This window comes from Perissodus microlepis, chromosome 19 (genome assembly GCF_051167445.1).
Source record: "Perissodus microlepis isolate ML-2025 ecotype Zambia chromosome 19, ASM5116744v1, whole genome shotgun sequence".
Lineage (NCBI taxonomy): Eukaryota > Metazoa > Chordata > Actinopteri > Cichliformes > Cichlidae > Perissodus > Perissodus microlepis.
In genome coordinates, this window is record NC_140479.1 from 17,823,559 (window position 1) to 17,837,661 (window position 14,103).

The window sequence follows — 14,103 nt, forward strand, 5'->3', positions numbered from 1 at the left end:
AGAAAATAATTTTACCCTGCCTTCACTCCTCTCACATGAGAGATCCATGGTGGTTATGTTGCTAGTTCTTCCTCCTCTGCCTGCACATCCTCTTACTTTTCATCCTTTTGCTTTTGTGGATTTCTCTTATCAATATATAATCACGTTCATTCTTTTGTTTCCTCTGTTTTCTGTGTTGAAACATCCCCAGTGAACTCTACTTAAGGGGGGACAGTGTGCCTACACTATGTGCATATATATAGCTTCTACTGCCAGGTTTAAAAGGGCCATAAATAGAGAACATGGGTAATGCTGAATAATTAAATACCTTCTCTCTCCACTTCCCTCTCTCTTCATCTTCCACTCTCTCTGCTTCCTCCTTTAGATTTCACTGTTGTCCCTGTGCCTCATCTGTATTCCCCACTTTTATTCCCTTTATTTAGCCATCACCTCCACTCACTCTCTTGTTATACTTATAATACTTCTGTTATGTCCGTCTTCCTTTCTTTCTTCCTGATGCCTGTGAATATTTTATGTCAGCTGTACTTCTCCAAATGAGGAAAGACTCCTCACCTCTTTTGGTACTATACGACATAGGAAGAAACTGACAGGTTGCCTTATTGACTGACAGGGTTATTGATCTGCTAATTGATTAATCACAGTTTCTTGCCATTCCCGTGGGAGAAGTGATTTTTCAGCTTGATGGGCAAAAGGACAACTAGAGATGGCAACTAATCATATCATGGTCACAGGAGCGCAAACTGACACACGCATTCACACACATGCATGGATGTGTGACACCCATATACATCATCTCATCAACTGTCTCCTTGGCCTTCACAGCAATAAACCATTTTATACTTTTGCGTGTGTTTGTGTTGTTTGCACATATCGGGCCCCTCCCCTCTCTGTGACTTTGCTGTCTTCACACAGTGAGGAAGCAGTAAAAATAAGTGGAAAGAAGGCGACCAGTCTTTTTCTCTCTGGTGGCAGAACACATCCACTCTGCTGCTGCTGCTGCTTACTGCACCCTATTTAAATATTCACTAGTCAGTCTGAAAGACACACACACACACACACACACACACACACACAAAGTGAAGAAGACGTGACAGTTGGGGACCTGGGCCGTGTGGGCTTTTCTAGTGTATGCTCACCCACTGTGACAGTGATGCTGTAAAGAGAGCACCTGCATGGTTTCTGGTTATTGCACTGATGTACGTGTGTCTAAATCAATGTGTATACAAGGATCGTGCAGTGTCTGACATTTCCTCTTGTCACTGTGTATGCTCCTTTCATGTGTTCAGCAGTCAAGGTCGTGTGTATTCTTCTGAAAATGTCATGGGTTTCACTTATCCTGAAAATGATGCACAGATTCAGGTCAGACATCAGTGAAGTCTTCACAGCTAATCTTGTTACCTTGGCATGTAAAGAGACAAACAGAACGTAGATTAGGATTAATCACTTTCTCTCTCCCTCCTCCTCTGTCCATAGTTGTGTTTTTGTTGTTGTTGTTTTTTTACCTGCAGTGCTCTGCCTGTCTTGCTCCCCCCCCGGTTCTTCTCCTCCTCCTCCCTCCCTGCCCTCTTAAGGAACTGAATAAATCTTCAAAGGTGTTTCTTTTTTATCTTCCTTATCTGCTGGAAGTCACGCAGCAAAGGACCATGGGAGATTTTTCCCTCTGCACGCTTGCCACAGACTCCTTTTTAACACACACACACACGGAACACACGAACACACATATCTCAGAGAAGCAGCATGAAGTAAGAAAGTCTGGCATAAAAGACTTCAAAACAGTATGATAGATAGAGTGACTTCATTTACTCCTCTTGTTTGATGTTCTAAACTCCTCCAGCTAGTGTTTCACAGCAGGAAAGAAGATCAAGCAAAAGCAAGCATATACACATATACAATTTGTATCTCTTTGAAACTAGTCATTCTTGGATCGTGCTAAAATTGGCAACACGACATATGAGTGGTTGGCATTACGTGTTGTGAGGAATGTGCCTTCCGCTCCATTTCAGTTGATTTTTAACAAAGGTTAACTATCAAGTATTGATTGTGAAGTTAACAGGTTTGTAATTTGAATGCCAAATATTTGGGTTAATTGAAGATTTATGAATTTCCTTCTAATACTAGTCACATCGAAAACACTTTCACTGGCGCGGTTGGAGATAGAATTAAGTCTAAAATATATGGCCTTTTTTTATTTTGTCTTTTTATTTTGCACATTCTGCAAATCGTGATTTTTTTTTGGTTTTGGGGTATAATGGTAAGTAATGTCAGAGAGCTCAAGATAATGTCTAGAGCTTGTTTTGCAAAGCCCAAATCATAAAAACAAAGAAAAAGCACAAATCCCCTTTAAGAAGCTGGAACCAGCCTTGTTGCTGAATCAGGAAAACCTATTTCCATGTTTGTTTTCACCACTGTGACAGTGTATTCTTACAAGATTCATTTTATTTTATCTAAAGGAATATGTAACCCCGACTTGTCTAAAAAACTGAATGATTGATCAATAATTACACTTTACCGTGACATGTTCTAGTTTGACTAGATGCCAGGCAGCTTAGTATAATACAATATTTTTGTAATGTGAGTGTTTTATTTGGGTATACACACTACACACTGTAGATGTTCATAGATTTAGCATCCACCATAAGCTCAGTGGTAATGAGAAATTATAATCATTCTCTGACTCCCCTAAAAGATGTATAGGCTACAGTCATGTTTTATAAGCTGCTGGTAGTGTGATAACAGGCTGACATGTGCAACTACAGAGTGACATGTAAATGTAAAAGAATGTCGTGCTGAATGGCAGGATTAGTGTCCATACTGCTTGCAGAGGGTCGCAGCTGGAAGCACATGAAGCTCAGGTGTAATTTGTTTTTTTTTTTTTGTGTACACTACTTGAATATGTGTGTGTTTGTGTCTGCCTGTTGCCATATATAACACATGTCCCTGGTGGTAGTGTTGTTGTGGTTTCCATTGTCACTCTGTTTCAATATAACTGTTTTACTGTAATTTCTGCTGTTTTTCCACACACGCACTCTCACACACACACATGTGCTTCAGTCTCTGGAGTCATTATGAATGAACTGTGAACCGTGACTGAGGTGGATGTTACTGTGGGGCCAGCAGATGTGCTTGTTTTTACCATATACAGAGATACACTCACACACACACAAACTCACACCTGGCAGTGTTTTCATTAGCCTACATCCTCTCTCTATCTTCCCCAAGGCCACACGTTCCACTTACCCACAATGCACTCCTGCCGCCCAGACCAGAGTCAATTAGCCATAGCTGATGTCAATAACAATCGTTCTGTCTTTGCTTTTCTTTCCCAGTCTGTCTCTTTCTACTGTATATTTCCCAGTTATAGAGCAGCCTCTTTTTCACTGATACTGTCATTGAGCTTAAAACAACTTTTTCGCCACTCGAAATGTTCATCAATAGGTAAATCAATAAGCTATACCTGCCCTCACTCTTTATTATCCTTCATTTGCTGTGTCTTCTCCTTTTTATGGCCTTTAGCTGCATTTTCTTTGTGTTTCCACTCTAATTGCTTTTCATCTAAAATGCTTTTTCTCTTCATGTGTTCTGTCCTCCATACCCTCGCTCATCTGTTTCTTCCTATCTCTCTTTCACCTTCATCCTGCACAGTAAATCAGCTTGGCTGTTCGTTTGACCTCCAGAGCTGCTGGAGCGTGATGCCGAAGTGCTGAACCTGCTGCTTTTCCTCTTCACAGCAGCCCTTCTCCCTCGCTTGGGCACATTGCGAATCACTTACTCTCTCTTTTCTTGCCTGTTTGACAGCAGTTGCATTTAGAGGGAGAAGTGTTTCCTTCCAAATTTAAAAAAATTTCAGCAGTTTTATTTGAAATGAGAGATAAGTGGGTGTATGGACAGGTCAAAGTAATGAGCAAATGGATGAATGAATTCATGTTTGATTAAGATCGGATCGTTTTAGATCCGTTTCAGAGACAAGGTCAAGCAGTTATTTGGTTGGATTTTAACAACAGAAAGCTAAATGAAGCATTTGTGTACATTACATTTGTGTATGTGGGAGATTGTGTTTCAGTCAATTTGAGTCTGTCTACCATAAACAAGCTCCAGTAAGAGGTTATCCTGTTAGTGTTTACCTAGCTCCGTCACATCAAAGCAGGTATTATGATAAGGCTAAGCTTTGACTATTTTCTGACATGTATGCACAGATACCAAAATAAATATACACACTCACAGGTCATAGGCAGTGTCAGATATGCTTGCGATCATTTGAGCGTATTTGCTTGCATTTACACAGTGATTTTCTCATTTTAAACTATTTAGTGTGAGTGTATTTGTCATTATGAGGCAGTATGAATCTTTTCCGTGAACCCAGATTAGGTTGTTTTTTGTGTGTTTGTCTGTGAAGGTTCTCAGTCATCCAGGTCATCGTAGTCAAAGGAGCTTGCAAAGAAAAGCGTCTGGACTTCTTTAAGTTTACTTGAAGACGTTTCACCTCTCATCCGAGAAGCTTCTTCAGTTCTAAGGTCAAATGGTGGAGAGTCCCAGATCATATCTGGGACTCTCCACCATTTGACCTTTTGTGTGTTTGTTTCTACTAGCTTGTTAATTAGCTGGCTGTACTGTGAGCAGGCAGGTTAATAAGCGGCTATATTTCAGACTACTGATAAATTATTGCTTCAGTAGGCTTTAGATGTTAACACTGGTTCATTCAGAATGAAATCAACACTTGCAGGATTCCTAACGCAAAATTCAAATTAGCTGTATTCCACCACCCATCAATAATAGCTTCTAAACTATTCTACAGATCGTTGCGCTCATCTTTCTTTTCCCTCATCACCTTCACCTTAGTTCCTTTATTAATTGTTCTCTACAAAATCTGTGCTAGAGTATGTTTTCCTCACATTTGCTGGCTCTTGTTATGGCTTCTCTTTAAATCTTCTTTCATCTCAATCTGTCTTCCTCTTTTTCTTTCTCATGCCTGAGCGTGAGCACAGCCTCGGGGTGCTTCTGTATTTCCTGGCTAGTGCAGGAGTAGTTTGGAATGGAGGCCTTTGTCACTTTTATTTACTGCCTCACTGATTTCATGACACCGTCTTCTGCGCGTTGTGTGTATGCGAGATGCTTCTGTGTGTGTGTTTCTGTGTGATCACGTGTGAATGCGGAATGATTGCAGGTGTTTGAACTGCAATGAGGTGTGTCTGGGAGTATTGCCCCTTTATTTCTTTGGGTGCCTTCCAGCAGAACTGTGTTTGTAATGTTCGTTAGCCAAAAGTGGCTTTTAGTCTGCCTCATAGCTCCAGCACCTTCTGCTGAACAGGATGGGTTTGTAATAAAACCGGTGGGCATTGATATAGAGGTACAGACTGAAACACTGGTTATCTGAAATCCTTCAACCCTGAGACTGCCTCACTTTGGTGTGTGTGTGTGTGTGTGTGTGTGTGTGTGTGTGTGTGTGTGTGTGTGTGTGTGTGTGAAGTGGGGGGCACCTCTACGTCAGACAAAACAAGCACAAAGAAACATGCACACAGTGATAGTCCTGGGGCACACCATTCACACCTTCTCCTCTAAGATGCTGTTACTATGCAAACAGGCCCTGCGCTATGACACAATGCATAGCTGAAGCTGAAGCAATTCCTAAAGTCTGTGTTTATTTGTCTGGATTACTATAATGGCACAGATTAGGATTATGGCCTGACCCATTTCCTTGTTACAAAGAGACGGCAACACAATCTGGCAGTCTGTTTCCTGTTTAGTGTGCATGCATTCGAATGCTTTAGCATATGCAGAATGTTTACTTATTTATATACCTTGGAAGAAAATGACAGATCCAGGTTGTAGAACCATGGCGGCCTCACCTTTCATTACTCAGTCTTTCAAAAAATGTGTTAAGTTGTGTGAAATATCAGTGAGCAAAGTAAAAAACAAACAAAACAGGCATAAAGGTTGGTTAATATCCATCTGGTAACCACTGGTTGAAATATGTATATTCTGTGAGTGGTTGGCTGGGGGGTTTTGGAGGTTGATTGCATTCACTGTTGTGGAATTGGTCACAAAGAGGTACATGGTGCTGCACATAAAACTTCTTTGGGAAATCTTTGGTTCCTGGAAGGTTGCTGCGGTTATCTGTAATGTCAACGCTCACAAACTACCCACCAACCTGTAGTGAAACTGTGAAAAGTGTAATGCAAAACAAAAACAGAGACAGTTTGTCTTCCAAGTAAAGGTTTTTGAAATGTGGGCAATGCAGTGGTAAGGCATAACTTTTACTTTGAAGGTGAACATTCTCCATTTCTCGTTTGCGTTGCATTTTTCAAGTTAAAGAGGAAGTGAAGACTCAGATGATGAATGTTTGCAGAGAAGTTAATGTCTTTCAGGCAAACTTTTTCATCTAGCACCTTTTTTCTTTTACCAATTTCACCCAGCGACAGACAGCAACCTCCAGCAACCAGTCAGAAAATACACATTTTTCCCTCTGACCCGTGGTTGCTGGATGGTCACTAACTGTCTGTTCCTTAATGGTTTTAGTGTACACAGGACCAAAGTTTACAAAATAAACAGTTTTGAATTCATTAAAAATTAGAACTAGCAGTTTGGTCCATACTGTAAGCTCATTAGAAAACTGTTTTCTCGGGTCATAGATGGCGTGAACAGGACGGTTGTTTTTTCATGCTCTCATTCAGAAAACATCTGCACAAGTGGATTTCTTTTTGCAACCAGAAGGAATGGAGCTTTAAGGAATATTGGCTTCACTTTTCACATCCAAAGGCTACACTCTATAGTCACAATATTCAACGTGCCAACAGCCTCCTTAAGTAGCTGTCAAGTGTCCAAGTTGATTTTTATTTTTTCTGAAATAAATGAAAGTTTGCAACTGCATTGAAAGTATTAATATAAATGTTAAATAATAATCATTTGGAAAAACATAGCCTTATTTCTTAAAATATCACATAGCTCATTTTGTCATCAAAAAGAAAATCTGGATGCCTTCTCCTGACCTTGCAGCTTGGTCACAGGGACAGAGGCAGCATGAAATGTCGCTCTCTCACCGAACGTGTCTTCAGCATGTCCTCTTCCACTCTCTCTCCCTCACGCTTCATCCCACCTGAACTCTTCTTCTAAAGAAACAATCTCCCGGAACAGGACTAAAGATACTTATCCTTTGTCGTCTCCCTTTGTGTCTTTGTATTTGAGCATGCGAGTGTCTCCGTATATTTTAGTGTCGTGTTCACTTTATTCGTGCCAACTTAGACCGTTGCTAGGCTACGACAGGAAGTGTCCTGCATAGTAAATGTGTCCTGAGTTGTAGAGGTGTTTGTGTATGTGTGTGTGTGTGTGGGTCTCGTCTGTGTGATTGACTTGGCAAGGGCAGAGATGCACACACAAAGAAATAAAATATACACGTGCACACACAGTCTCACACACACATGTCTTGGGCATCACAAGATTCGGTATCGGGCTGTGTTTTGGCATTAGCTAGCAGGTTTGTGTCCCCTCGCTGAGGCTGCAAACTAAAACCGGTGAAGAAATACTTCCTTCTGCAGTATGTGCGTTTGTGCTTGTCAACATTCAGCTACCTATAACAGCAAAAAAATATAAAGAGAATCCTAACACACAAACATACACATAAGATCTTTCTCCATACGCTGCAAGTCCTTCACTGCATTTTACCATTACTTGGCAGCATTAAGTAATCACAATGTGTTGATGATAATTACTGGAATTGGTGTGCTCTGTCAGGCTGACACCTCCCCGGTGCTGCACATGAACATGGAAAATAAAGCCCAAGAGATGAGAAAGCGATGCGTTATCAGACGTATGATTGGTTGGGAGTTTTTTCCTTTTTTGTGACAGTATGAACTTAAAGACAGCATGGTGAATGGTTAGCCAAATCAGTCCATTATAATTCTCAGCAGCTACAAAAAATTAGGACACAGACAAAGAGTGTTATCAGTTAACGTAGTGGAAGTGGAATTCCATTCCCAGAAACATGAGAGGATCTTTTGGAGTGCTTAAACCTGCCTGGGCTAAGTCAACATCACCGTTTACCACCAGTAATTGTCTTGTATGTATTGTATTTGACATATTGATGTGGTTCAGAATGTCATGCTGATGGAGATTTAAGTACTGCACTGTTTTATGTTTTATGAGTTTCTTTAGTTATGTGGTTGCATCTTGTCTATTTGGGACAACAGATTAAATTTGAAAAATTCACATTAAAGAAAATAACAGTGTTGTTAAGTAAAGATGCTAAAACATATAAGGATAAGATGCTTTTATGTACACCGGATTATACTAGTCCTGATATTGAAAACCAAGTTGCTGAAAAACAAGAAGCTTTTCTTTATGAGGTGCATTTTCCACTACGAATGGAAGAAGATGGATGGATGGATGGATGGGTTAACAAAGAATTTTCCTAGTCTGAGTAAGCATGTAGTTTAGTTTAGTCTTGGGCTGCAGTTGTTGTGGTTGGCATTTTATTTAAAAAGCCAAATCAATCATTTGAAAAATCATTATTGTTTGCAGCATAATTTACTTAAATTTACCTCTCCTCTCAGTTGTTCTAGATGCATTTTCCAACTTTTTTGCCAAAATGAATCATGATCTGTGCTGCTGTCATAGGAGATGACAAACAATTTTACAAATTGACACAAATTAAGAGTAAGAGGCTTTGATTTTTAAAATTATTCCCTCAGTTTGTTTGGTCGATCCGTCAAAAAGATCCGTCGCCCCATTTTGAATTTCCAGCTTATACAATAGTTCATCAACCACTGACCTGGAGGGATGATGCCAAGTCCTTCATCATGTGACCACCTAAAGGCTGATTGGAGATCAGTTTGGTATCAGTTTGCTGTCTCCATCACAGCGCGGTCATCCAAGCGGAATAAACGTAGTCGATTTAGGCTGTTATCGCTCAAACACACCTGGCCTAGCGGCATCACAGCTCCATGTGGATTTGTGTGTGAGTGACAGATGTTTTGCTTTCATATGCGGTCAAAATAGCTCCACAGGATTGAAAAAGGAAGAAAAATGTGTTATGGACATACTGAGCAAAGTAAAGATACTTTCCTGTCTAATTTAGATGAACAATGTATTCAGTTTAAGTTCATTATCCAGTATTCTCTGTATTATGACTGAATAGATCAACTAGATGAAAGTGTTTGTGTGCAGAAGCAGCGGTATATCCTCATTTTACATGCACACCCAGGCCCACCTCAGTGAACTACCTCCTGTGGTTTGAAGAAGGTTCTACATGCATTAGCACAAGCAAGGTTCTGCTCATGTCATATTTTCCTGTCAGATTCAAAACTGAATGGTATTTTGTTCGCATTACCGTTCAGCTCAGTCATGCTCATGTTCAACCTGCTTTTCATAGGTCACTAGGCTGAGCTGTGAGGCATGAAAGAGAACAAAATCCAAGAAACATACAAAGGAAAAATAAGCGACAAATTTACAGGAAGGAAGCGAAAAATAATGAAAGGCATAAAGAGGAGATTGTGAGAAGTTAAGCGGGTAAGATAATGAGAGAGGGAGAGAGCCACAGGGATAAAAGAGAGTGAGGTAGATAGAGCGAGAAACTGTAGATCTAGGTCAGAAAAGAAAAGCAGTCAACACATGAGTGGAGGAAGGGATGAACAAGCCTCTCGGGCTCAGCGCTTGTCTTTCTGAATGGGACAGATCAGAGAGAGAGTGGGCCATCCCTCTGAGAAAGAAAGAGGAAGAATTCTAATACTGTGTGAAATTCTTTTTCCAATATTTATCATCGTAAGGGCTGCAGCTGCTCATTATCAAAGCTCAAAAAAGCTTAATTCAAAACCAATGGATGTCACATCGGAGCACCAGCACCCCAAACCAAGCATTGTAAACAGAATGTTGCTCCGACGACATCAGTGACAGTGAAGTCAGACACCACATAAAAAAGAGGAGCTGGGGTGGAGGTGGGTTGCATAATGGTTTGCAGATGTGCAGCAACCGTAGGCAGACTAAAGCATGTTGCGTGCCATTTAAGAGATTTGCTAGGTGGATATGTTGGTATCATCTGAAACATCAACTGAGGCGGGCTTGCATCAAGATCAACTGATTCCCTGGAATTACATTTGAGCTTGAAGTCGTGGCTTGCTTAAACGAATGCTATGCTTCACAATACATAATGAAAGGATATCTTGCATAAACAACATTCACATGACAGCTTCGAGAACAACACATCAAATACTCGATAATTAAATTTTTGTGTCTTCTGTGTTTTATGCACGCAACCAGAAATGCAAAATCAATAATCTGTGGTTTTACATTGTACTGGCTAATATGTCGCTAATATTCTACTAAGTAATTAACGCACAGACATGTTGGACTGATTATTGATTTTTACACAGCTTAGGAATATCTTTTAGGTCTAATAGCCAAGCTAACTGTTTCCTCTATTTCAAGTTGTTAAATTAAGTTAGCCTGGCTCCTAGCTCTGATTCTAAATTTAATGTACAGGCATGAGAGTGGCACACATCTTCTCATCAAATTCTTGGCAAGAAAGAAAATAAGTAATATATCATAATGTTGAAATACTGCTTTAACCCGTCTCTCTCGGAAGTTCCCAGAACTTAAGATACTTTAATTGCACGTGTGGTGCAACTAGCAGTTCAAAACCCAAATTATATAAAACAGAAAAAGGAATCGGCAACTATTTATATGCCTGGCATGTTGTTGATGAAACAGCCAATTAACTAATGGTTTTATTTTACCTTTGTTTTTCCTTATTCTTTAGATAATGTTATTCACACATCGTCATGTTACCTAATTTGGTAATACTATTATAGCCCAGCCCCAGCCTATTTCTGAATTGGCAAATAAATGAACGGGAGAGGACAAAGACAGAGCAGGAGATGAAGATGAACAGGCCATGCTAATTCTTTTCTGTTGCTCCTTTCACACTAGGTCATTTAATAAGGCTGGATGGCATTACTGCTGCAGGAAAAAGGAGAAGTGGAGGGAGGGAGGCTGTCAAGGTGGCTCGGAGTAATGAATCTTTATCCAGCTCTGATGATATCCATGTCCACTATGTATTTGACACGTTCTCTCTCTTGCCCTCTCAGCCACTTCGTAACTCCCTCAATCATTCTCTTTCCCGCACTCACCTTGTCTTTGTGTGCACATGTGTGGGTGTTTGCAAGAGTTTTTCTGTCAGTGTGAGTAGTAGAAAAAAGGGAGCTCTTATTATGCTTTCTGTGTGTGTCGAAGTGTATGTGTGTGAGCGCGTGAGAGAGGGTTTCTGGTTTGTAAGTGGCTGTAATTCCTTTGTTGGTCTTCAACAAAGCCAGTCCTTGTGCTTGTGGAATTGGGGCAGTCTGATCCTAATGAGAAATCCCTGGTCAATCTTTCCAGCTCTTCTACTCTCACAGAATCTGAACTGCATATTTATATATGAGTGTGTGTGTGTGTGTGTGTGAAAGCGAGAAAAAGAGGCCGATCACAGTGTTCAACCATCCAGTGGTGCTTAGTTTGCATTGTGTGGTGCTGAATTGTGACACAATGAATTATCATATTCAAATCCCAACTTTCTTTTCAGCAATAAATCAGCAAGTTTAAAAGAGTTTTTTCCAGTCCCAGAATAGTTGTGTAATAAAAAATTCAACTCCTGGAATTAATATTCCCTCGTTCAAGGACCTCAGCTGATAGCATATAATAATGTTAACAATATTGGCTGTCATCTTGTGGGATCCCATAAAATGTACCAGCGTTTTGTTGCCACATATAGCTCTTAATATCGCTTTCTCAAATGGAAACATACTGCGGTGCCCTTTGAAGTGGTGACAGAAATGATCTGTGAATGATTATATGTTATATTATATAACACTGATATCATACTTTCATCCTTAGATCTTCAGCAGAAGTTTATTTGGAATCCACCTAAACATCAGTCGACCTATTGAGTAACACAACTTTATTTATACGCCTTTTGTTGACCATCAACATTATTTCACTGTTGAATAACATCCAAATCTCATTCAAACAGTGAAAGCTCTCAAGATTTTAATCAGGTAAAGTGAGTTTTGGCGAGCCAGTGGATGCAACTGATCTGCTAAAACAACACGAAAATACAATGTGAAGCAGTGAGAGTGACTAATGACCAATAACAGGGTGCAGAGACTGTAAAATCACTCCTGCAAATGAACTGCAAAGCAATGCAAGAACCAACTTTAAGCTATAATTTGGCACTACTCTTACCAAAGCATTGCTAGCCTGTGTATTTGCTACAGCTTTTTATCAGAATGACCCTTCAATTAAAGCCCTCAGGAGGTGCTTTAGAGCCAGGCCCTGAATGCCATCTGGTTTATAACAATTCTACCAGCAGAACAGTCCTGCCCTTGTTTTGTGTGTGTGTATGTGTGTGTGTGTGTGTGTTTGGGCTAGCGCTGCTAGGCATTTGGGCAGACAATAACATTCTAATCAGCTGAGTTAAGATAGGTGAAAGTAATAGCCCTCAGTGGTTTTAGCATCTTTAGCCCTGTTAGCTTCATTAGTTAATCACAGCCACAGATGCTCTGTTGCAAACAAACCACTTGGGCCTTTCATTTGCCCCTCAGCTTCCAATCTCCTGTTTTCTTGCCTCGTAGCTCCCCCAGGCATCTGCCTAGCCTTGATATTCGGCAACATTCAAGGTCTGCTGATTGGTAGTCTTTATTTCTCTCAGAAACAGATTCGTGTTGTTGACCATTATTTGCAATTCCCATGGCTAGAGTGACAGCAAGGATGATTTATGAGCATCACTCATGTGTCTTTCCATTTCTGTCGCTTCAACTTCCCAGACTCCACTGTTAAAAGATAATAAATATGCTAGACCTGCAAATTATAATGAGCAAATTCCTTCCTATTATATGGAATTGTTTGTCACAGATTTCATCAAGATAACGCGCGGATTGTATCTTTACAGAAATTACAGATTTTCCTTTAAACAATGTTATTTCTTGTTTAATCTAAATGTTTTAAGTTCAGTGTGATGACGGAAAGCAAATGAGGAAGCAAATGTGCTAATGTGCTGCGTTCTTGGAAAAAGTTGCATTAAATGAACATTCACGTTTCTGCCTTTTTTCTTGTACTTACTTCCTTTGCTTCTTCCACCAGGGCTGCCATGTTAAGACGGGGCAGTTGGCAGCAATCAAGGTCATGGATGTCACAGGGGTAAGACACACATACATGCACTTTGGCATTTGCTCACACACTCACACGTACCCACACACAGAATATCATCTCAAGTGATTATACCAGTGTTGGGCATGTCATCTAATTATGAGCGATGAGTCAGTGCTAGTGTGTGTGTGTGTACGTGCACGTGTGTTTGTCTGATGTGGCAGAGAGGAAATGAGGACAGGCCTATTGCCATGGTAATATTAGCTGGAAGTATTAGGACAGCAGTGTGGTCTCAGGCGTGTCTGTAAAGCAGGAGGGAATCTCAGCTATATTTAGAGAGCCTCCCTGTCAGCACTTAGCTGCCAGCAAAACAATAAAGCACTGCAGGAATTAAGCAACAATGGAAGTGATAAATGAATGAATCAGTCAATAAAAGCCTGAATGAATGATTAAGGAAAAAGGGTGCAAGTTATATGAAGGATGAACGAAAGAGTAAAAAGGGGAAAAGAACAGATGTTAAAAATAAAGCATGAAGACATGAATAAAACTATATGAATGGCTGCATATGTGTAAATCTGTGGCAATAAATGAATGACCGTGTTAATTACTAATGACAATTAAATGGAAGCAAAAACCAAATTGATAACTTAATGATCTGCTGTTGTAGAAAAAAATCCGCTTAGTGAAACAAATGTCTTTGCTTTTTCACCAGTGAGCACTAAATGGAATTAATCAAGGCACAATTTTCTGACATTGTAAATAATAAGCAAGCAAATAAGTGACACATTCTTATAAACAACAGGCTTTGTGGCAGTAGCTCCCTGAAATGAAAGTAATTAAAAGTTAATGCTGTCATTGTGGATAATTTAGGGCCCAGCTGTGTGCTTTGCAACAACACTTTTCAGACTTTTAATGGATTCAAAATGAAAATCCATCAGCAGCTTCACTCTCTGTCCATATCACATTGAACTATTTGATGGGTCGCAAATGGAGACT

General features: G+C 40.1%; 1 protein-coding gene across 8 annotated transcripts in view; it reads left to right on the forward strand.

The window, feature by feature from the left end:
* LOC146365801 (traf2 and NCK-interacting protein kinase-like) overlaps positions 1–14,103 on the forward strand; it is a 55,333-nt gene that overhangs the window by 13,547 nt on the left and 27,683 nt on the right. For all 8 annotated transcript variants that reach the window (XM_084915605.1, XM_084915607.1, XM_084915606.1 and 5 more), the window contains exon 3: positions 13,102–13,158. In XM_084915605.1, coding sequence (XP_084771731.1) covers positions 13,102–13,158 — 57 coding nt within the window. The remainder of the gene's footprint in view (positions 1–13,101; positions 13,159–14,103) is intronic.